This window comes from Antechinus flavipes, chromosome 1 (genome assembly GCF_016432865.1).
Source record: "Antechinus flavipes isolate AdamAnt ecotype Samford, QLD, Australia chromosome 1, AdamAnt_v2, whole genome shotgun sequence".
Classification (NCBI taxonomy): Eukaryota; Metazoa; Chordata; class Mammalia; order Dasyuromorphia; family Dasyuridae; genus Antechinus; species Antechinus flavipes.
In genome coordinates, this window is record NC_067398.1 from 698,016,233 (window position 1) to 698,041,639 (window position 25,407).

A 25,407-nucleotide genomic window follows, 5' to 3' on the forward strand; every position below is an offset into this window, starting at 1 on the left:
CCTTAAAGCTTTAGGTCTTTGTTCTTATGATTTCCCCAAAAGGTGAAGTAGAAAGGCACTGGTACAATGTAAATCAGGTATAGGACAACCCCTGCATAGATTTATACATAAAATGCTCTTTAAAAAAATATAGAACAACTTTAAAAGTTGGAAGATTAATTGCTCATGGATAAATCATGCAAAAAAAATTAAATAGTAATACTACCAAAAATAATTTACATTTTTAATTCTGCCAATTGAACTATCAACTTCACAGAATTTGATAAAAATAATAACAAAATTCATATGGAGAAATAAGAGATTTAGAACATCAAGGGAAATAATGAAATAGAGATGAAGGGTTATAGCCCTTACAGATTTCAAACTCTGTTATAAAGTAAAAGTCATCAAAGCTACATAGTATTGGTTAAAAAAAAAGAGAGAGAAATAGGACAATTGAATGGATTAGAGAAAGATGAATAATAAACAATGGAACTCATTGTTGCTCTATATATTAGAAAGCGCATTATTTGTGAAAGAACTCCCTGTTTGACAAAAACTACTTGAGGATTGGAAAATAGTCTGACAGAAATAAGGCTTAGAGCAGCATTTTATGCCACATTGAATAATAAGCCCAAAGGAGATATTTGACTTCAATACTGAAGACAATACCAAAAAAGCCTAGAAGAGAAATAAATCATATACCTTTTACAGCTATAGGTAGGAAATGAATCATTTATTTATTTTTGGTTACATTTTGAGCTCTGAGCTATCTCCCTCGTTCTTCCCAATCCCACACTAGAGAAGGTCAACATTTGTCATATATATTTCTTCTGGAGGTAGATAGTATTTTCTTTTATAGCTCCTTTGTAGTTGATTTGCATAGTCATATTATTCAAAATAGTTTAGTCATTCACACCTACTCTTCAAACATTATCACTGTTATACATCACTGTATATACAGTGTTGTCTTAGTTCTTCACATTTTACTATTCGTTATCTCATGCAAGTCTTTTTATATTAATCTAAAAGCAGTCTGTTCACCATTTCTCATAACACTGTAGTAATTTATCATAGTCACATACGACAACTTATTCAGCCACCTGAATCACCTTGAGAAACAGATCAAATAGTGTTATGGGGCATGATTTTAGATTATTTTCCAAAATGTCTATAAAAATTTTCCCCAAATTTTCTTCTTTCTTTCTAATCTTGGCTACATTGGTTTTATGTGTACGAAAACTTTTTGAAATTTTAATGTAGTCAAAATTTTATATTTTTCATTTCATAATTTTTTCTAGCTCTTGATTAATAAGTTCTTCTTTCCCTAAATCTAATAGGTAATCAGTCCCCAGTTCTTCTAATTTATTTATGATATCTTCCTTTATGTCTTGGTCACATATCCACTGTGACCTTATCTTGGTAAATGGTATAAGACATTTGACCACATCTAGTTTCTTCCATGCTGCTATCCACTTTTCCCAATTTTTTTTTAACCAATGGTGAATGCTTATCTCTAAAACTTAAATCTTTACATTTATTAAACACAAAGTTACTATAATAATTTTCTAATGTGTATTGTATATCCACTCCATTCCACTGATCTACATTTCTATTTCTTAGCTAGTACCAAATAGTTTTGATAATTATCACTTTAAAGTAGTTTGAGATCTGATATTGTTAGACCTCTTTTCTTTGCATTTTTTCACTAATTTCTCTGATATTTTTGCTCTTTTGCTTCCAAATGAATTTTGTTATTTTTCTAGCTCCATAAAATAGTTTGTTTTAATTGAGAGGATACTGATTTATGTAGAATTGTCATTTGTATTATGTTGATTCAGCCCACCCATGAACAATTAATATTTTTCCAATTATTTAAACCTGGCTTTATTTGCATAAAAGTATTTTATAATTATGTTCATATAGTTCCTGGGTTTGTCCCAGAAGGCATATTCCAGGCATTCTATATTGTCTATGATTATTTTAAATAAGAAATATCTTACTGGCTCATTGTTGGTGATATATAAGAAATCCTGATGATTTATGTAGGTTTATTTTATATTTCACTTCTTTCCTAACATTAATTGCTTCAATTAAATTTTTAGTTGAATTTGTAGAATTTTACAAGCATACCATCATAGCATCTGCAAAAAAGGGATAGTTTTGTTAGTTAATTGCTCATTCTAATTCCTTCCATTTGTCTTTTCTTATAACTAGTATTAGCATTTTTGGTACAATATTGAATAATACTGGTGATAATGGATATTCTTGTTTCACTCCTGATCTTACCAATAATGCTTCTAGATCATCTTCATTACAAATTGTACTTGCAAATGGTGTTAGACAGATACTACTTATCATTTTTAAGGAAAACTTCATTTATTCCTATGCTCTCTAATGCTTTTAATAGCAAATTAATGTTGTATTTTATCAAAATATTTTTCTGCATCTACTGAGATAATCACATAATTTTTATTTTCTTTTACTGATGTGATCAGTTATCTGATAGTTTTCCAAATATTGAATTACCCCTGTATTCTTTGTATAAATCCTTTTTGGTCATAGTGATATTTTTGTGATATATTGCTATTATATCTTTTGCATCAATATTAGAGAAATTGGTCTCTGGTGGTGGTTTTTTTTTTTTTTTTTTTTTAGTTTTCACTTTTTCTGGGTTAGGTATCAGCACCATACTTATGTCATAAAAATAATTTCATAAGACTCCTTTGTTGCCTATTTTCCCAAATGATTGATATGGTATTGGAATTGACTGTTCTGTAAATGTTTGAAAGAAGGAGCTCATTGATGGCTTGTTTCATTTCTTTTTCTAAGATGAATTTGTTTATGCATTCTATTTTCTTTTCTGTTAATCTAGCCAATTCATATTTTTATAAAAATCCATCCATTATGCTTAAATTGCCAGATTAATTGGCATATAATTGGCCAACATAACTCCTAATGATTGCTTTAGTTTTCTCTTCATTAGTGGTGAAATCACTCTTTTCATTTTTGATACTGGTTATTGGATTTTCTTCCTTTTAAAAAAATCAAGTATTAACATATGGTTTATCATATTCACTTTTTCATAAAACAAACTACTAGTGACATTTATTAGTTCAATAGTTTTCTTACTTTCAATTTTATTAATCTCTCCTTTGATTTTCAGTATTTTGATTCTGGTATTTATTTGGGGATTTTAATGTTGTTTTTCTAATTTTTGTTACATGCCCAGGAGATGAATTCTTTAAAAAAAAAAACATGCAATTCTTCTATACATATTTCTACAATTATCATGCTACACACACACACACACAAAAAAAAAAAAGATCAAAAAAGATTAAAATGAGAAAGAAAACAAAGCACAAGGAAACAACAAAAACAAAAAAGTGAAAATACTATATCGTACTCTACACCCAGCTCCCCAGTCCTCTTTCTGGGTGCAGATGGTTCTCTCCATCAAAAGACCATTGGAACTGGCCTTAATCGCCTCACTGTAGAAAAGTCCCACCTACATATCTGTCACTTCTGAAGTCTTCTCTCTTTCTCCAAGGGTTTCTCCTCAAACAAAGTTTGGAACTACATATGTCTCTCATGAAGAAAGAAGGAAGAACGTGTGCCTCCTGATGTCCATGTTGCATCCTCACTGGCATTCTCTCCACCAATCCAAAAACACATTTCAGAGGCAGAAAATAACACTGGTCTGTTCTAAACAGGGGATGATTGCAGGGCCTTAAGCATTGCAAATAAAGTAGGATTCATTCTGCTACGGATTGTACATGAGGTTCAAGTCTTTGCTGGCTTCCAGAGTTTGCTCCACCTGAAACCAGAAGATTGGGACATTTGTATTAGAGATGCTGTTGATCTTGACAAAGAAGGTTGGGGAAGGGGGAAAGGGACTCACTGAACAATTGTCCCTCTGGGCTCTGGCAATGAACTGGTCAAGTCGGGTGGAGAGATGCCCAGGCTGAGAGTAGGGAGACCTGAACTCTAGCCCCACTTCTCTCACTGACTGGCAACAAGATTTTACTCCCTGACATTAACCTTCCCTGGACTCAATTGCCCAAACTATCAATTGGGGTTAGTATAAGCTTGCCAGGGCTCAGCATTGTGACACTGAAAATTCAAAACAAAAGGCTAGGTGATGTTCTGATGAAGTTGAGGTCACTAAGAGGTCCTAGAAAGTGAATACCCAAGGTCCTCAGGGGGAAATGGTACCCAGTGGCAGGAGGACACTGGTTCTGAGGGCCAACCCCTCCCCCCATTTCTCTCTGTCTCTATCTCTCTCTGTTTTTCTATCTCTGTCTCTATCTTTGTCTCTGTCTCTTTGCTCTGTGTCACATTTAAGGACTCTGTAAAAGGTGTTCATCTTTGAGGTGGACCAGACAGAAACCATGTTGGGGTCTAGTTTAGGGTTACAAATGTGGATAAAACACTTTTGAACTCTTGCCCCAGAATAGATTTTTTTACCTTCCAACTTCACATGACAATGACTCTGGGACCAGGGAGTAGGAGGGGTACTGTGCAGGGATGAAGGCTGCCTGAGTCCTTGGGGACCCTTCCTGGGCATGTCACCCATACATGTATGTATGTCACACATACATACAACATACACACAGAAATGGTGAGAGGAGAAGGCTTTCTCACTCACCGGTATTCTCCATGGCTGAACCCAACTGCCATCACAGTTTTGCAAGCAGGAAGCAGATGACCATAGTTGAGCTTTTTGAGCCAGCTTGTCCCAGCGCCATCTGCTTCCACCCCCTACATCATTAGTTGGGTCAGCTGGGTCTAGGATCACTGGCCTGAAGTGAACAATAAAGAGTTGAGGTTAAGGAAGAAATTCCTCTCAAGTTGCCAAACCCAAGAAGAGATTTGCTCCAGGAAGACATTTACCCCTCTCTAGATGTGCTTGGCACATAGTAGGAGCTTAATAAATGTTTAATGATTGATGGATGGGCATAAAGGTATGTTGGGGAGATATGTAGAGTAGAATCCCCAATGAATATGGTTTCCTGGCTTTTCCAGCATACCTGTCTCTCCTACCTCAATCCAGTGTGCACATTTGTGTTCAAAAGCTGTGACTATCACAGGGGCAATGAATGAGCTTATAATTTCACTGGTACAGGGAAAGCCCAGGTAAGAAAATTCCCTCTACCAATGCAGGTCAGCAACATCTGATATTCTCCATGTCCTGGACATCTTTGGAGCCTGGGGATGATGTATAGACTCCTCCCCAGAAGAACAGCTTTAAATGCATAAAATAAAATACATCTGATCACAAATGAAACTTATTCTGCTGAATTATCATTAACAACAATACAGGTGTCACAAAGTGCAGTTTAAGAGTAGCTTGAAACTAATTCAAAACCTGTGTTAAAACACACATGCCCATTCACATATGTGTAGATCTACTTGTATACACAACTATATACACATATATTACTCACATATGTGTACATACTTGTGTATACAACCGTACACACACAAACACACATACACATACACACACACACACACAGTTGCTCTCTCACACACAAGTCCCCATGTTCCCCATGTAAAGAACCTCTGTTTTAGAACTTCCCACAGCACTGACTTGCTCAATGCCCCGCAGCCAGGTGAGTCAAAGGCAGGCCTGGAGGGCTGACACTCTATCCACTAATCCACTTGCCCCTCCTAGACTATTACAATTATATTAACAGTTGACTGTTCCATAACTCGTTGTAGTTTATTATATAGCATTACATCTGATCCAGCCTTTCAACTCAGGAAAAGCAGGGAGTATCACCCCCATTTTACAGAGTAGGAAGCTGAGGCCCAGGAAAAGGGGGAATGATGGGATTAAGACTAAATCCCAGGGAGTTCCTGTAACTAAAAAAGAGAGCCTGAGGTTTTGTCACAAAGGTATAGAAAACTAGATATCAGTGTGAACAGTAGAATTGTAATCGTAGAAATAGCTGAGCTTAGCCCTGAATAAGATGGGAAAGGGAGCTTGATTCTCAGAAAGGCCTGGGTTTGAGTTGTGCTTTGAATATTTAAGTATGAGAAAATTCCATTAGCTCGCTGTGCCTCAGTTTTCCCATGTGTAAAATTAAGTGGTTGGATTTGATTGTCTCTAAAGCACTTTCCAGGATACTGCACGCCATACTAGGATCTCCCCTCCACTACCTCTTTCATATAGCTTGTCCTAGACACAAACATGACAACTGAAATCCCTCAGTCCTGGTGTCCTGACTTTGAGTCTGGCACTTTCTTCACAACAGCACAAAGTCTCTGAGAAATCATCGAAATTGAGACACAAGATTTCCAGAAGAAAATCAAATAGCCTTGGATATGTTACAGGTCATCCCAACGTGTTCCTTAGAGTTAAATTTTCCTTGTAAACACTGATACCTCTGAAATCAGCAAAAGCTACAAACCAAGGTGTGATTTGTGATTTTTGATTCGGGAGACTAGAGTTATTAGCTGGGAAGCTTTGCTGATCCCCAGGCTAAGGGGCCCCTATCTCTGGTACCTGTGCTTCTGGAGCTGACAACAAAGATAACTGGCAATGGTCTCATTTTGAGTGTCATAGTTGATGGTCCAATAGATCATGAGCTCTTGGTACTTCTGGATCAGATACAGGACTGTCTGGAAGCCACGAGCTGTGGAGAAATTAATTTCCTGGCTCCCATGTTCCCAGGCATAGATAGTCAGAAGCTCCAGAGCATACTGAGGAGGGAGTGAATCCATTTTCTCCTGGCACTGAGAAGGAAGAAGAAATAATTGAGAATGATGGAAATAGCAAGTGATGCAATATAAGCTGGATGAGACCACAGTGATTCAAGAATCTCCTTCAAGAATCATGCTGACTAAGTGGGCACTCAGCTGTGACTTGGAAAGGGTCAGGAATGGAGAGCCCCTATCCCTGGGGACAATTCTACTTCGGCACAAACCTTATTGGTAGGAAGTTTTTCCCTATGATGAATCGAGTTCACTTGCTGTTCTTTGCACAAGATTCCCTATAATATTCTCCCTTCTCATCTTTACCTCCTGGCTTCCTTCAAGTTCCAGCTAAAATCCCATTTCCCACAAGAAGCCTTTCCTGCTACCCCTTAATACAATTGTCTTTTCTCTATTGACTGTCTCCAATTTATCTTATCTATATCTTGCTTATGCTATGGTTTGCATATTGTCTCCCCCATTAGATTCTATGCTTTTTGAGGGCAGGGGCTACCTTTTGCCTTTCTTTGTGTCCCCAGAACTTAGCATAATGCCTGGCACATAGTAAATGCTTAATAAAAACTCGTCAACTTGACTTGCCTTCCCTATAACCTCTGCCCATTGCTCCATATTCTACCTTGTGGTGCCCAGAATAGGTCTAATCTGTATTGTCTAAGACAATCCTTTAATATTTGGAAAGCAGCTGTCATCACCATGAGTTTTTCCCTTCTATGACCTAAGTATGGTCTGGAGGGCCCTCCCAAGGATACTTCCATCTTATAAGTAGCAATAATAACAAACTATATTGCAGAGTATCAGAAAATTCTGTAAGTTGGCATATAATTTTTCATCTGAGCCTTCCAAGAATAGAGTAAGGGATATGAGTATCATTATCCCAATTCTACAAATACAGAAATTGAAACTTAGAGAGTTTGTGACTTTCTTAGGATTACAGAGCCAGAATATGGCAAAAGTGGGATCTGAACCTAAGTATTTCCAGCTTAAGCCAAGCAGTTCACTATATTCCATAGTCTCACTACCTTCCTAAAATGGGACACCAAGAAGTAGAAAATATAATCTTTAAAATGTGTTCTGATCTACATGCCCAAATCTAGCTTCTTTCTCTTTGAAGGGAAACCTAGATGAAACTTGTCCCAACCAAGGTATTAGAGACCATCCATTCCAATCTATATCATTTAAGGGGGATCAGAGAAGACTGCCTATAGAAAGTGGGATTTTAGCTGACATTCAAAGGAGAGCAAAATCAAAGAAGTCAAGAAATATAGGAAGGGTCCTAATGATAAAAGAATGAACAGAATATTTTATATTTGTTCCTGGATGTTATGTGGAATTAAAGTCTATAAGGGATGATCATGTAGTCAGAGGTACACTTTGAAAAGAGCCTTCTGAACCTGGAAATATTTACACAAACTGATGCCAAATGAAACAACAGAACCAGGAATACATTGTACACAATAACAGCAAGATCAAGTATGGCAAACTTGATTCTTCTCAGCGGTTCAGTGATCCAAGGCAATCCTAATAAAGTTTGGATAGAAAATGCCATCTGCATCCAGAGAGAGAACTGTGGAGACTGAATGTAAATCAATACGTGCTGTGTTCATTTTTTTTTCTTTTTCTTCTGATTTTTCTCTCCCAACATGATTCATAGGGAAATGTGTTTTTAAAAATGTACATGGATAACCAGAAAAAAAAACATAATAAAAAAGAGCCTTTTGATAGCTGAGACAAAGATGGATTAGAGGCAGGGAGGTCAATGAGGAGACCATTGGGATTGCCCAGAGAGTAGAAAGGCTCAGGGATCAGCATAGGGGGAAAGCAATGATGAGGCTGTGGGAGGCCCTGAGATCCCACCCTGGGTAACCAAGATGATTCCTACCATTTTGTACCAGTGTTTCACCAATCGGATCAGATTTTTGAGTTTGTTGCAACGCTGGCTGAAGAACTGATTTTGTAGTTCTGTGAAGCAGATGAAGAATTCTCCCCCTGCCTGGGATTCCCTTATGAGATCAATGTAGATGTGCGGGTCAGGTTTCTTTAAATCTCTGTTTATTTCACCTGTTGGGGAAAATCAAATCATTTCAGCCAGTGGTTTTTTTTTTTTTTTTGTTTGTTTTTTTGTTTTTTTTTAGTACTTGTTCTGTGCTGGGTTCAGGTGAGGAAAGGGGCAGAAGTCAGGTCTCATCCTGGACATGTTCCTTCATTTAAAAAGCACTGTTTTTACAATAGACCTGAGAAGTAAATAATGATCAAGGTCCTTATTTTAGTGATAAGGAAACTGAGTCTCTGAGACATGGGTTGATTTGTTCCGGAGGTCATGCAGTGTCTAGGGCAGGATTCAAACCATACTCCCAGATAATCAGTCCTTGCTTTGTCTCTGCTACACTTCCTCTCACATACATGTAAAAATAAGGTGAGACCATCTGTGATAAGTGTAGGGGAGGGAGGGATCAGGCTGGTCTGTGGCAAGAGAGCAGTATCAGGGCAGTCTTCACAGAAAAACTCAAGCTGGGTTGAATTTGGACAGGAGGAAAGCATTTTAGAGAGGGAAGGGCTTCAATGAAGCTATATAAATAGAGATGGGTAAGATGTGGTCATGAGGGACTGGAAAAAAATGTCAGGTGGCAGCAAAGAGCATCATAGCTTAGAGAAGATTTCTTTGGATTTAGGAATAGGAAGAACTGGGTTCCAACTTTTCTGCTGCTTCTTCCAGTGAAGATGGGCAGTGACAGCCTCTCTGAACCCCCATTCTTTCTTCTGAGAAAAATGGATTAATAAAGTGCATAAGAGCTACCTCACAGCTTGGGGATCACCCGTGATAGAAGGTCTCTAAATCAGTTGGAAATATTTGTCTTATTATGGCTCTTTTCTTTTGTTATTAAAGCTTTTGATTTACAAAGCATATGCATGGATGATTTTTCAATATTGACCCTTGCAAAACCTTCTGTTCCAAATTATCCCCTCCTTCATCCTACTCCATCCCCTAGATGGCAGGTAATCTAATACATGTTAAGTATATTAAAATATATGTTAAATCCAATATATGTATACATAGTTATACAGTTATCTTGCTGCACAAGAAAAATTGGATCAAGAAGGAAAAAAACTGAGAAATAAAACAAAATGCAAGCAAACAACAATAGAGAGAGTGAAAACGCTATGTAGTGGTCCATACTCAGTTCTTGTGGCTCTTTTCAACAAAAAGATAATTCAGTTCCAATGATCTTATGATAAAGAGAGCCATATACACCCAGAGAGAGGACTATGGGAACTGAGCATGGATCACAACATAGCATTTTTACTCTTTTGTTGTGGTTTGCTTGAATTTTATTTTCTTTCTCATTTTTTTTTCCTTTTCGATCTGATTTTTCTTTTGCAGCAAGAGAATTGTATAAATATGTATCCCTATATTGATTTAACATATATTTTTTTTACCACGTTTAACATATATTGGGTTATTTGCCATCTAAAGGAAGGTATGGAGGGAAAAGGAAAAAATTGGAACATAAGGTTTTGCAAGGGTCAGTGTTGAAAAATTATCCTTGCATATGTTTTGAAAATAAAAAGCTTCAACAAAAAACATCTAAAATTTTAAAAAGATATATTTGTCTTATATAAAATATCAGTTATTAGTCAGTTGATCAATAAGCAGGAACTGGGCTAAATCCGAGGGGCATAAAGAAAGACAAATATACCATCTTTGCCCTTAAGGAGCTCATATTCAAAAGGAAGAAACAACATGCAAATAGTATGCAAAGGAACATAGTGTGTGTGTGTGTGTGTGTGTGTGTGTGTGTGTGTGTGTGTTTATATAAATAGGAAGTAATCTCAGGGAAGAGACTTGGAGGAAGGAGACCTCTTGCAGAAGGTGAGGTTTGATTTGATGCTTTTAAAAAAAAATCTCTTCGATGTATTATTACATCCCAAAAGAGTGAGAGAGAAAGACAGAGGCCAAATTATGATTCTTGTGACACCTTATCGACCCTTGGAGTTTTCCAAACAATTATTTTAGAAGGGGTATTGGATTTCAGATAGAGCAAATTTTTTTTTGGACACACCTTTAAGAGTGAAACAGTAAGAATTCACTACTCTAAATCTAGTTCTATATGCTTGTCCTTTTGAGTTCTACAAAATGGGAGGTCATTTTGAATCCCCATTAATCATAGCATTAGGTGATAAGGATTTGGAGCTGGGAAGGAGCTTAGAGATCATTTAGTCCAGCCCTTTGGTTTTACAGGAGAGAAAACTAAGGCATTAAAAGGGTAAAAAGACTTACTCAATGTCAAAAAATAGCAAATGACAGGGCTATGATTAAGGGGAGAGCAACCAAGTTCTTGCTATTAAGTCTCTAAGACTTTGAGAGTTCCCATTATACTGTTCCAGCAAGTGCTTCTGCTCTGTAGTGGAAGCCATCCTCAGTGTGACCCCATTCAGGGTGAACTCTCCCCAGAGGCAGCAGAATCCAGATCTCTGCCCTGTGTTCCTCCCCTCCTGACATTTCCTAGGAAGCTCTGGATCCAGGATGCCCATCCAGTACAGCCATATTGTTCCAGAGTCATCTCCAGTATCTTGAATTAACACCTTCTTCCTCCAGTCTGGACTCTGATTTGCAGGCTCTAACTTCCTGGATCTCACAGGACTCAATGTCTCTATAATGTTGGACTTTGATCGGCCTAACTACCTGCCTTGTTCAATGTTTTTCCCAGCCTCACTCTGCTGGTAATGAGCATGTCCCCAGCCACTTCCCCATCCCGATTCCTGATTCTGAATGCCCAATTGTCAGAGTGGGAAGTCCAATCTTTATTTCCCACTTCTCCATCTTGTCTCTTGTTCCACATTCCTCAAATATTCCCACTCCCTCCTCCCAAAGTCTATATCCACCTTCCTGTGTTTCATTGTACTTTTTGCTCCACTGGTAATAAATTTTCTTCTTAAACCTTCCTACTTTCCGTAACTCTCTCTGAGACCATCGGCTTTCTCTGGAAGATACACATCCCTGGCCACCCAATCAGCTTTGGTTTCATTCATGTCTCCCAACTATCCACTCACAACTCTTTCCTCATCATTGTTATTTCTAGATTTTCCCATTACCATCATCACTCAGTACCACCATCATCTCTTCCCTAGAGGTTCATTCAATTCAAAATATATCACCGAGTCACAATTCCGGTAGTTATTATCTGCTGACTCCCCAAACACCCTCAATCCTTTCTCAGTGAATTCAATGCTTCATTCACTGTGTCACCTTCATCGTGCTATTGTCCATCCCAATTCCTGTCTTCACACCAGAGGACTTGAACATACAAACTGATAGTCTTTCAAAAACTCTGCCCCATTTTTACTCATTTTACTAATTTTCTATTCATTTTACTCATTCTACTCATTTTCAGTGACCTCGTCCTTCTCTCTCTGGCAGCTAGGTGACACAATGGCTAGAACACCAAGCCTGAGTCAGGAAGACCTGAGTTCAAATTAGTCTTATCCTGAGTTGGCTTTGTCCCCCACCACATGATCTCAGGCCTTATATCCACTATCCTTCTCCAATTGCCAACTAATTCTTCAGCATATTTTCTTGGGACATTCTTCTTCTCCCTGATGCTTACAATCCTGGTCTCAGCCTCCATGTGTCCCCAAACCAATGCCCATGTGCTTCCACCTCACCCAATCCATTCTCCTGTACCAGCATCCTCCTGAACCACCATCCCTTCCACATCACTTGCCCAGGCCCCAAAATTGCTCATTACCTCTGAGTCATCATCATTTCTTTCTGATAATTCTTGTTCTCTTCAAGGAAGCATAGACACTCACAAAGGACTTAGAAACCCTCTAGATCAATCTATTTATTTTTTTAAAATAGCTTTTTGTTTTCAAAATATATGCAAAGATAGTTTTTTCCAATCACTCTTGCAAAACTTTGTGTTCCCAATTTTAACCCAATCTATTTCTGTCAAAGAATTCCCTCCCTAATATTTCCACACATCTCAACTGAGTTCTGTTTATCTTCCTCATTCTCTTTTTTTGCCTCCCATGGAAACTTAAACTTGGTTCCTGAGTATGGCTAGCTGAGTTTTTATCTTATCTTGGCCAGAAACAGACCTCAATAGCATCTCCATAGCATGTTAGCAAAGTCCATCCCACTTTCAAATGTTATCTTTGTGTGTTGTCTTCCTTTATTAGAATGTAAACTACCCGCCCTGAAATCCGGAGGACCTGAATACAAATCTGGCCTCAGACATTTAACACTTTCTAACTGTGTGAACCTGGGCAAGTCATTAAGCCACAATTGCATAAGCCAAAAAAAAAAAAAAGAATGTAAACTACTTGAAATCAGGAACTGTTTCTTATATTTGTCTTTGTATGAATTTGTGACACACAACAGATGATTTATTTATCTATCTACCTATCATTGGTAATCACAAAACCTTTGTTTAAAGACTTCTAATGATTGTAAATAAAAAGCTTTAATAAAAAAAAAAAAACTTAAAAAAACCCCAAAGACTTCTAATGATTGTAAAGAAAAAGCTTTAATAAAAAACTTCAAAAACCCCCAAAGACTTCTAGTGAGGCAGCCCATTCAACATTTAAATAACTCTGATTATTAAGAAGATTTTTCTGATATCCTACTTCCTCCCTCTGGGGCCAATAAATACCATCCTAATCATGTTAACCCATTAAACTATCAAATACTTGCAGGTTCTTAACCATACCTCCTGATCCATCTCATCTCAAGGCTGCAATCTCATCACATGACCTATGTATACTGTGTTGTCTTCTCACTATCCTGGTCACTCATAGTTTTAGGTATCTTCTGTCTGTCTCCTACACTACACTAGCCCTAATCTGAAAAAGAAACAAAAACTCTAATATGAAATTCCAGAAAAGAGAAACTACAATTTGAAACAGAAGCTCCACAGTTCTTGGATGTGGTCCAACAGGGAAAACTCTGATCTCATCAGCTCCCATGGATACAGTTAAACATGTCTATACTTGATGAGGACAATGCAGCCTCGTCCAGAAGAGCATCTCTATTCCCTGGGAAAAATCTGTTACCACACATTATGCACCTTTTGGATGCAAAACCTACATTCCCTGGAAAAGACTCCTTTCCCACACCCTATCTCAAGTATGTTCCTTTTCGGATGCAAAACCTAAATTGTTTGGTTTCTGTATAAGAGTAAGCCCTGAGAAACTGTCTCTTGGCAATTCTTTGACATTGCCCACTAAGAGAACATCTTGGTGTCTCTCTCTTTAATAAAGTGCCTTTTCTCATCACAGCCTTTTGTGTAGCGTTTCTCAGCTGGGAACCCACCCAAAATTGGTGTTATGGAGAACTAGGAGACCAACCCATTTTCCTGCCATGATCCATACCTCATCATACTGATGATTCTCAAAGTTATTAATTCATCCCTAACTCCTCTACTGATCTATATAGACTCCCATCTTCAACTGACTTCCAGACAAATCAACCTGGAAGTCCCATAGACATCTTAAACTCAACATTTCCAAAACTGATGTCATTATCTCTCCTCCCAAACAGTCTCCTTTCCCACTATCATCGCTATCATCCCAGTCATTCAGGCTTAAAATCTAAGTGTCAGTTCCCTTTCCTAGCTCTCTCTCTCATCCCTTAACCCATAGTAACATGTCCTAAAAGCCATATGATTTTACCTTTGCAACATTTCTCCTGTATGTCCCTTCCTTTACTCTGACAGACACTTCAATCAGCCTAGTATCGTCCCTCCAGACCTCATACTTGGACTATTGCAATAGCCTGCTGGTTGGCTTCCCTTCCACAGGTTTCTCTTCACTTTATGCCATTTTCTCCCCTGCCCCCTCTCCCCCAATCTAGCAAACTGATCTCTAATCTAAATCTATACAGTAGACTTCAGGGAAAGTCTATCTCTTATAGGATCAAACATAAAGTCCTCTGTTTGACAGTCTTTTAATAGTCCCCCCATCCATGTACTGTATGATATTTACTGCTTCTCAAACAAGACAGCCCACCTCCTAACTTCAAGTATTTTTTTCTGACTGGATCCCATGCCTAAAATATTCTCCCTTCTCATCTCTGCTTCCAGGCCTCCCTGTTTTCCTTCAAATACCAACTGAAAACTCATCTTGTACAGGAAACCTTTCCCATTATTCTTTAATTCTAATGCCTTCCCTCTATTGGTTATCTCCAATTTTCCCCGTATATAGCATGTCTGTGATGTAGACTTGTTTGTTTGTATGCTGTCTCCTTGATTAGTCTGTAAGCCTCTGGGGAGGAACTGATTTTTACCTTTCTTTGTACTGCCAGAGTCTGACACAATATCTGGCACCTAGTAAGTACTTAATAAATAAATAAATAAATAAATAAATATATATAGACTGACCATTGATAGAAATCAACTGAAGTTGAGGTAAAGAGAAAGGGACTGGACAGGATCTATTCTTCTAGAAAGATCTCCTCATGCTACACTGGGGAGACCCAGAAGTCAGTTTGGGGGCTTCTCACCTAGAACATCAAAGGCTGGAAGTACATGGAAGTCCATCCACTGACTTATATTATTGGACTTCATGGAGAAGCTGAGAACTTGAGGATTGGTTGGCTTATTGACGTTGAATTTTACTGCAAATGTCCACTCTTGCTCAAGCTCACATTCTTCCAACTGTGTCTTGATTTCCTCAATGAACTCTCCTCGGTGGTCTATCTGGTCCTGGTAGCTTCGGAGCCCGCTGAGAAATACTACGAGATTTATCTTGGAGCCATCTCTCAGGGGTGTGCTTTTGCCAGATGAACCTCCCTGCATGGAGCAGAAACTGAGTTGTGAGCCTATTCCTGAAGGAAGAGTTTCTTTATTACAGGAAAGGAGGAGGGAACCAACTGCCCCCTCCCTGCACATCCCTCTGCTCTGATCAGCCCCCTGTTCCCAACCTGACTTCTAAGGAGCTCAACTCCCAAGGATGCTTCCCCCCTGCTTGGGGTTTCTCTTTCTCCTGAACCTTCTCTCCCAGTCCAGATTTTCAGATCAACAGAAAAAGAAATCAGTCCCAGTCTCACCCTCACAATCTTGGTGATCCGAACGGACTTCCAGCTGTCTCTGAAACATCTGTCCTTTAGAAGTTGGAGATGGTGTGGATGGCACTGCGGACTTCTGTCTGGAAAGTGGTGTCGGGCGAGAGATGCGTCTTGATGTAGCTGTCCAGGTCGCTGGCCCGGATGTCCCAGAGATTCATGGTGCCCCCGAGAGCCTGCAAGGAGAGAGTGAGGGAATCAAAGATCAGCGCCCAGCTGGCTGAGAGTTATGCTGCTCTGTCCCTCTGCCTCTCCCTTAGCTCCGCCCCAGGACCCTCCTCCCTAAGAGAGCTCCGCCTCCGGGATTACTTTCATTTTCCTGACAAGTGCTAAAACCCTGGGCTGTAACTCCCCTTTTTGAAAATAATAACCCCTCTTACTTCCGGCTGAAGCGTTCTTTTGTAACTTAGAAAAAAATAAGGAAAAGCAATCCGATCAAAAACAAACAACAAAAAACTTTTTGACACCGAGGAGAAATTCTGCCCTATTCTTCCTCTCTGTCAGAAGAGGGTGGAGATGCCTCATAAGCAGTTCCTGAGAACCAGCCAGTGGTTTTCTATCGTTTGCGTCTCATTGAAAATGCTGTTTTCTGGTTTTCCTAAAAAAAAAAAAAATAGCTCATCTCCAGGTGCTGGTCAGTTCCTGCTTCTTGGGGACCTTCTTGCTGTCCTTATTTGGCTGAACTGTGACTCTGGGAGGCAGTCTGAGCAGGAAATCAGGCACTGTGTAAGCACTAATGAAGACATCTCATTTGAGCCTCATAACAATCCTTCGCAGGAATAGTAATTCCTATCATTATTTTACAGGTGAGGAGGCTCAGACAAACAGATTAAAGTTAAGAGGTTAAATGACTGGATTAGGAACACTGTTGGGAAGTGTCTGAAATCACATACCCCTGAACACATTCTCTATACTACTTGGAATTAACCTCTTTAAATTACTATGGTCTTGTAAAGTCGCTGCATTTTTCCTTGTTATGAGAGAGTATCATTTGGCTTAATGGTGGTGGTAGTGATATTTCGGAAGGAAGGAAGGAAGGAAGGAAGGAAGGAAGGAAGGAAGGAAGGAAGGAAGGAAGGAAGGAATGAAGGAAGGAAGGAAGGAAGGAAGGAAGGAAGGAAGGAAGGAAGGAAGGAAGGAAGGGGGAAGGGGGAAGGGGGAAAGGGGAAAGGAAGGGGAAGGGGGAAGGAGGAAAGGAAGGGGGAAGGAGGAAGGAGAAAAGGAAGGAGGAAGGAGGAAAGGAAGGGAGAAGGGGGAAGGAGGAAAGGAAGGGGGAAAGAGGAAAGGAAGGGGGAAGGAAGGAAGAAGGAAGGAAGGAGAGAAGGAAGGGGGAAGGAAGGAAGGGAGAAGGAAGGGGGAAGGAAGGGGTTCAGAAATGGTGAGGGAACACCATTTTAATAAAAAAAGCTGGAGAGATCGCTAGAAGCAAAGCAAAGTTTATTATACATTCTCCTGAGGGCATCCCACCCATTGAGCAGACAATCTAAGGGAGGAACCCCGTCAGGGGCAGAGTCAACACTTTTAATCCCTAAAAGTAAGGAAGAATTTTATATTCTTTTTAATATTCTATTCTATACTGTACACAACAACAAGAAGATTATATGATGATCAACCGTGATGGAGTTGATTCTTTGCAGCAATGAGGTGATTCAGGCCAGTTCTAATAGACTTGTGATGGAGAGAGCCCTCTGCTTCCACAGAGAGGACCTCGGGGACTGAATGTGGATCACAACATAATATTTTCACCTTTTGTTGTTGTTTGCTTGCTTGTTTTTTCCTCTAATTCTTTTTTTTTCCTTTTGGATCTGGTTTTTCTTGTGTAGCATGATAAATATGGAAATATGTTTAGAAGAATTGCATGTTTAATCTATATTGGATCATATGCTGTCTATGGGAAGAGGAAGGTGGAGAGAGAGGTAGAAAAATATGGGAGCACAAGGTTTTGCAAGGGTGAATATTGAAAACTATCTTTGCATGCATTTTGAAAAATAAAAAGCTACTATAAAAAATTCTGTTCTATCTTTATTCAGTATCCATTAATCTACATACCTTAATCCCATCTCTATTAATCTTCTTTACCTTTCTATGGCCTGCTCTTATCCTATTCCCTCACCCTCTTATTTCTTTATAAATTTAGAAAACTTTTATCCCCTTCCAAATGTATATGTTGTTCTCTTTCACCTAGATCTAATATGAATAGAGTTCCCTCTAAAAATCCTTTACTTTTTCTTTTATCCCATCCATATTCCCTTACCTTTTTTTCTTTCTGAATTTAGATGACTCTATGCCACCTAGATATGTATGCATTGTTCCTTCTTTAAGCCATTCCCCAGTGAGATTCCGGAACTACCAGTCCTCCTCCTCTAATTCCTTCTGTTCTATTTTTTTTTTTATTCTTTATATTTTGTTTCATTATTTCTTGGTCTCTTATAATTTTGTTGGTTTTCCCCTTGATTAATTCTAATTTTCAAGGAGTTGTTTTCTTCCTTAAGATTCTGGATCTCTCAACTCTGAGGTACTACTATACACTTCCCAGATTGTTTAAGATGACAAGAAAAGATAATGATGAATATTGGAGGAGATGTGGAAAAACTGGGACACTAATACATTGTTGGTGGAGTTATGAACTGATCCAACCATTCTGGAGAGCAATTTGGAACTATGCCCAAAGGGCTATCAAACTGTGCATATTCTTTGATCCAGCAGTATCTCTACTGGGTCTGTATTCCAAACAAATCATAAAAGAAGGAAAGGGATCCACATGTGCAAAGATGTTTGTGGTAGCCCTTTTTGTAGTGGCAAAAAACTGGAAACTGAGTGGATGCCCATCAGTTGGGGAATGACTGAATAAATTATGATATATGAATGTTATGGAATATTATTGTTCTATAAGGATCAGCAGGATGATTTCAGAAAGGCCTGGAGAGACTTAGAGGAACTGATATTAAGTGAAGTGAGTAGAACCAAAAGAATATTGTACACAACAACAAGATTATGTGATGATCAACTTTAAGAATGTGGCACTTCTCAACAATGAGATGATTCAGACCAGTTCCAATGGTCTTGTGATAAAGAAAGCTATGTGCACCTAGAGCAAGCATTGTAGGAATTGAGCGTGGATCACAACGTAGCATCTTCACTTTTTGTTGTTATTTGCTTGCATTTTGTTTTCTTTCTCTTTTTCTTTTTTCTTTCTTTTTTTTTTTTTTTTTACTTTTTGATCTGATTTTCCTTGTGCAGCATGATAATTGTGGAAATATGTATAGAAGAATTGCACATGTTTAATATATATTGGATCACTTTCCATCTTGGGGAGAAGATGGGGGAAGAGAGGGAGAAAAAATGTAACACAAGGTTTTGCAAGGGTGAATATTGAGAATTATCTATGCATATGTTTTGAAAATTAAAAGCTTTAATAAAAACTTTTTTAAAAAGAAAAAAAATTAAATTAAAAAAAGATTCTGGATTGCCTTTTTAGTTAGTTGACTTTTTATCATCTTGTTTTTCTTGAATTTTTCTTATTTAAAAAAAATTCCTCAATCTTTCTTATTTCATTTTTTAATTCTTTTGTTTTTTTACTTCTATGAATTATTTTGGGGCAAATGACCATTTGACATTACTCTTTGGGGTAGGATAAGTTTTTCTGCTTCAGTATCCTCCTCTGAAAATGAACTCCCATCTCCCTGTTCCCATAGTAATTACCTATGGTTGAGTTCTTTCGCCTTTGCTTGCATATTTAAAAAAAATTATAGCAACTTGTTTTTGTATTGACTTCTAAGTTTTCCTTTAATTCTTCCCTCTGGCCTGGAACAAAACAAAAAACAATACCCTCCTGTAAGTGCCCACAGCCAACAGTGTCCCTGCCCCACTGCTTCTGCATACTGAGGGTGTGCTGGTTTCTCCTCCTCCTCCTCCTGCTCCATTTTCTCTTCCCTCTTCTTCTTCATAGTAGCAGTAGTTCTGTTTGATTTCAGGTATGTCATAGGAATTGTATATCAGGATGTCACAGCCAGGTTCAAAATTGGCCAGATGGAAAAATTTCTTATTTACTAAGATGGAGATGGATCAAGAGAATATTTCCTTCCCTTTTGCAATGTCATTCTCTTAGCTTTCCCAGGACAGACCTTCTCCTGTGGCAGTCCTCAGACTGCAGAGGTACGTGGCATTTCCCTTGAATGATGAACAGCAGTCTTATGCAGGGGTCATACATTTATACCTGGATTCAAGACTTAGAATAGCAGCAAACTGAAGTCCCAAGAGGCTCTTTCTAAAACAGCAAAATTTCATTAACTACAGTTCAGGGCTCGATGATGTTTTTTCAAATTGCCATCTAGAATTTTCAACTTTTCACAAATTTCACTTATTTATAACTATCATCCCTCTCACTGTTCTGCAGATAAAACCCAAAAGAGAACATCAGGTCATTTCTAGAATACAAGGGTGAAATTCCCCCAACAGAGTCTATGTAGGTGAATGAATCCCATCTGATTAAAATTCTCTGGTGAATGAGAGCTGTGGCTTTAGAACTAGGGAATAGTTCTTCCTTAATCAAGGACTAACTTGTGCACAATAAAAATCTTTTTTCTGTAAATGCTCAAAGAGCCTCACAAGTTAGCAGATTGGCCACCATGAGTATGATTTGAAGGTGAGCTGATTAAAAGCTGCATAAGTTGAATAAATGGCTGTCACTTTTGTTTAATTAAATCTATTATCCTTTGTGTATTGCAGTGACCTCTGTCCTTATGAATTAAAAACCATATTGCTGATAGATGTTCTGGGAAGGACTGGTTTACCTTCCTCTGTCACTCAGACCCAAAAGATCTTTTTGCCTTGTATTGCTGTTTCTACTTCTTTACCACAAGTATGTACACAGTGAAGACTGAACCTACTGAAGAGTAGGTTCAAAATAATGGCATTAAAAGATACAGTGACAAGAGTTTCCAGATGATCCCCAAATCCATCCACTTTACTATTTACTATAATTTACTATTTATTTTGGGTGGGAGAGGCCCTATTTTCTCAAATGGCAGAGTAGCAAAATTTCACAAATTTCATCCATTTACAACTATCATCCTCTTTCTGCAGATAAAGCCAAAGGGAGCCCCTGTCAACTGGGCATCCTAAGAAATTTCATAAATATAATCTCCTAAGATGATTTTACCATATTTCTTTCTCCCAACAACGTCATTTACTCTCATCATTTTCTAGTTTTTTTAATATAATAAATATATTTTAAAATATAAATTTTAAATAGTTATATAATGAATATATTTATAAAAGTATTCAGATCTAAAAGAGGAAGAATTGTTTTAACAGTTTCTCTTAGCCTTCTTGTATTTAAAACATAATAATAACAATTTAAATTTCAAACTTATCAATTCATAGAAAGTCATTTATCTTGATATCCTTGGCATTTTCATGCAAATCATAGTAGTTTATGTAGTTCCCACCATGTGCCAGGCTTTTTCTATGTCTAAAAAAAGTTGCTTAAACTTGTTTTTAATAATACTTTAAGATACTTAGTTTGTAATTTCTTATGTTAATCTTCCCTGCCATTAGAAAAAGTGCCAGGAAATGGGGTAGCATTTTGTTCGATTATATTGTGTCTGAAAGCTACAGTGCTCATCCTTTACACAAGCCAAATACTATGTTAAGCACCTCACAACTATGTGCTTTTCCCAACAACCCTGGGAGAGAGTTATAAATATTTATTATTCCCCTTGTTTGTACAAGGACTGATTAGATTTTCTAATTTACTAAATTACAATATTTTTAAACATCAATTTTGACAACTTCATTTGCACAAGATATCATCATTTTTAGCTGGCTTGTATTAAAAAAACTTCATGGAAATACTCCCAACTTCCCATTATTGATTTTTATTTCTTTGAATTATCTCCAAACCCAAATCAATTTCTTTAGATTTTCTAAATTACTAATCACTTACCATAACTATTTAGACTAGAACAAAGAGATAATTCTTTCTCTGATGACAATTAATTACCAGGTACTTTATGAGACATATTTTTAGCTTTATATTGATTGGGGAAGGAAGACATGCAGCAACTGTCAAAGCGGCATTGCTTTAAAAAACAATTCCTAATTTTTTTCTATTCCTTTTGGACTAAGAACTTCGCTGAAATTTCTTTTTTTAAATTAAAAAAAAATTGTTCTTTTTTTGCACTTTTTTTTTACTTTACTTTATTCTTCCTCTCACCTTTTCATCCCTCTCCCACTTTCCCCAAGTAGACCATGTTAAACGCAGATATATATTTAATAGATATTTCAACTATACATGCACACATGTACATATACATATGCTGCTCCCCCATATATATGTACATTCACACTCATTCATAGACACACACATATACATATATCTATATATACACACATATATTTACATAGTCTCAAACACACATATACATATGCATTTTCCCATATGTAAGTAAACATGTGAAACAATATTAATATGGATGACACATAATGTAGATTTCTCTCTTGATAGAACCTTTAAGTTTGACTTTCTCTAAAATCAATGATTACTAGCTGTACTTTTTTTTCCTAATAAATTTGACTCTTGATCCTGTTGTAATGCTTGTGTGTTTCTCTTCTTTCCTAACCTTGCTACTAATTCTTCTACTTTAATTTTGTTCCTTAACTTGCCTTGCTATTACTTTACTTCCCTACCCACCGATCCCTTTCTTGGTTCCTCCCCCATCCTTTCTATCCTCCTCCCATCTCTTCCCTCTTATTTCTTTATAGATTTTGGAGGGTGTTATAACCTTCATGGTATACATGTAGTGTTACCTATTTAACCCATTCCTAATATGAGTAGGTTTTCAGAACTACAAGCCCTCTCTTCCTCTATGAATGTCTCTGCAACTATTCTTCCTTTGCACTTCTTTTGTATAAATCTTTCTTTTAAGCTACCCAATTGGATGTCAATCTTAAACATATGGTTTCCATGCGAAAAACATAGACAATTTGTGCATGTTGAGTTTGGGATTAGTTGAAAGAAAGTCCTGAAAATATGCAAGTTCATTGAATGTCAATTTTTTTCATATTATGGATAATTTTGCTGGATATGATATTTTTAGCCACAGCCTAGTTCTTTTGATTACTGATATATATGATTCCAGGATTTGGATAAGTCCTGTGCAATTCTTACGTCAAGGTTCTTTTTTGGGGGTCACAGCTTTCAGGTAATCCAATTATTCTCATATTTTCTTTTCTTGATCTGTTCTCCAGATGTTTTTCTTATAAAAGGTTATACATCATATATTGCATTTAACTTATACTTTAACGTATTTAACATGTATTGGTCAACCTGCCATCTGGGGGAAGGGGTGGGGGGAAGGAGGGAAAAAGTTGGAACAAAAAGATTTGCAACTGTCAATGCTGAAAAATTACTTATGTATATATCTTATAAATAAAAAGCTATAATAATAATAAAAAAGTTTAAAAAAAGTTATACCTTCTGTTCTATTTTTTCATTCTTTACATTCTGTTTTGTTATTTCTTTATCTCTTATAGTTTCACTGGCTTCCCTTTGCCCAATTCTATTTTTCAAGGAGTTATTTGCATCTTTAAGATTCTATATGCCCTTTTCTAGTTGGTTAACTTTTTCCTTCATAATCTTCTTGTGTTTTTTGGCATTTTTTTTTTAATTTTTAGTTTTTCCTCAATGTCTCTAATTTTATTTTTAAATTATTTTTTTAGTTCTTCTATTATACATTCTTTTAGGTAGAAGCTTTTTTTTTTTTACTTCAGTGCCCTCCTCAGAAGATGAACCCCAGTTTTCCCTATACTCATAGTAAATTTTTATGGTTGGTTTTTTTTTTGCTTGTTCATTTTCTTAAAATGAGAAGTATTAATATAAACTCCACTGATCACGGGATAAAGGATGGTGCCTCTAGCTTCATTGCAGCTCACCCCTTTGCTCTGGAACCCCAAATCAAAAGCTCCACACTCCTGCAAGTCCTTGCAGCTGGCAGTGCTTCTGCCTCACTGACTTCAGTACTTCCTGCGTTCTGGTTCCTTCTCACCCAGGATGGAATTTCAGCAGCACAGCTGGACCTGTCATTCCTAATCAGTCAAGGTTCCCTCTGTCTTCCCAGACTCAGACCCCCCCACCTTCTCACTCAATCCAGGAAGTGAAAGTTTCTGTGGTTCCTGTTGAAGCTCCAGCCAAACCCAACTATTTCTGGGGGTCTTCACCTTGAAGCTAAGCGTTTCTTTGGAGGTAGCTCAGAGGTGTTTGACTTCTTACCAGTTAATCCCTTGCGTGGGGTTTTTCTTCAAATCTTGGGCTGTGCCATGAGGACTCCAGTTCTGCTTCAACTCTTCTTGATTTTTCACCTATTTTTATATAAAAGACTGCACCTATTTTTAAATAAGCAAATTGATGCATTTTATGTTTCCACGCTAGTTTTTTTTTTTTTTTAATACAAACTTCCCCACCCAAAGAAACTCTTTTATAATAAGGCAAAATGCAGTTCTCATACCCCTTAGTGCTCCTTACAAGACCATGGCACAGTTTGAAGAGATTACTTCAAGATAGTACAGACTTATAGATGATCTCCTTTGCATATGGGTAGCTGCAGGGCTCAGTGGATACTCAGCAAGACATGAGTTCCTTTGGCTAAGGGTGCCCTAAGAGTGCCCTTGGCCAAGTCATTTAATCTGTTTGCCTCAATTTCCTCACTTGTAAAATAATGATAAGAATAATACTGACCTCAAAGATTGGTTATGAGGCTCAAATGAGATATTTCTTAGTACTTACACACTGCTTGGTGCATGGTATATACCATCTAGATGTTAATTTCCTACCCAGGATGCCTCTCAGAGTTACAGTTCAGCCAAATAGAGCCTCCCATGAGCATAGACTCCTGGAACTGGTCTCCAAGAGGGCAGGCGCTGACCAGTACAGTACTGAGCTGATTTTAGGGGAACCAGAAAACAACATCTTCATTAAAATCTGGATGACAGAAAAGTCAATGATGGTTCTTGGGAACTGCTTATGAGACATCTCTCTCCCCTTCTAGCAGAGAGGAGGAATAGGGCAGAATTTCTCCTCATTGTCAGAAAGGTTTGTTTGTTTGTTTGTTTGTTTGTTTTTGTTTTTTGTTTTTGTTTTTGTTTTTGTTTTTGTTTTTTTTTTTGTTTTGGTAGGGTTGTTTTTTCTTATTGTTTTGTGACAAAAGAGGGTTCCATCTGGAAGTAAGGGGGTTAATTATTTCCAGAAACACTAGAATCCAGACCAGGATCCTTCCCCAACTCAAAGCCTAGCTCACTAAGAGCTCAGCTACTCACTTCCTCAATCACTTTGCTTCACCCGAGGACACTCCTCCGTCAGGGAACTCCACCTCGATCAGTTTCATGTTCCGGAACAGGGCTGGGTTCTGGGCTGCCTCCTAATCTTTACCTGTCATTCCCTCTCCCCCCCCCCACTTTTTTTTTTTTTAATCTTAATAGTATTTCTTTTTTTTTCAATTACATACAAATATAGTTTTCAGCCTTTATTTTTGGAACCTTTTGAGTTCCAAATTTTTCTCTTCCCCTTCCCCAAGCAGCAAGCAGTCCAGTATCGGACTGCTTTACACATAAAATATATTTCCTAATTAGTCTTGTTGTGAAAAAAGAATCAG

General features: G+C 37.7%; 1 protein-coding gene across 1 annotated transcript; it reads right to left on the reverse strand.

Moving 5' to 3' along the window:
• Positions 1–569: 569 nt before the first annotated feature.
• On the reverse strand, positions 570–25,140 carry OAS1 (2'-5'-oligoadenylate synthetase 1). Its single transcript, XM_051975969.1, is given in 8 exon segments — positions 570–3,796; positions 4,628–4,781; positions 6,491–6,720; positions 8,579–8,757; positions 15,197–15,485; positions 15,743–15,801; positions 15,804–15,973; positions 25,085–25,140. Coding segments are annotated over 8 exon segments (1,191 nt in total). The 3' UTR covers positions 570–3,742.
• Positions 25,141–25,407: the final 267 nt, after the last annotated feature.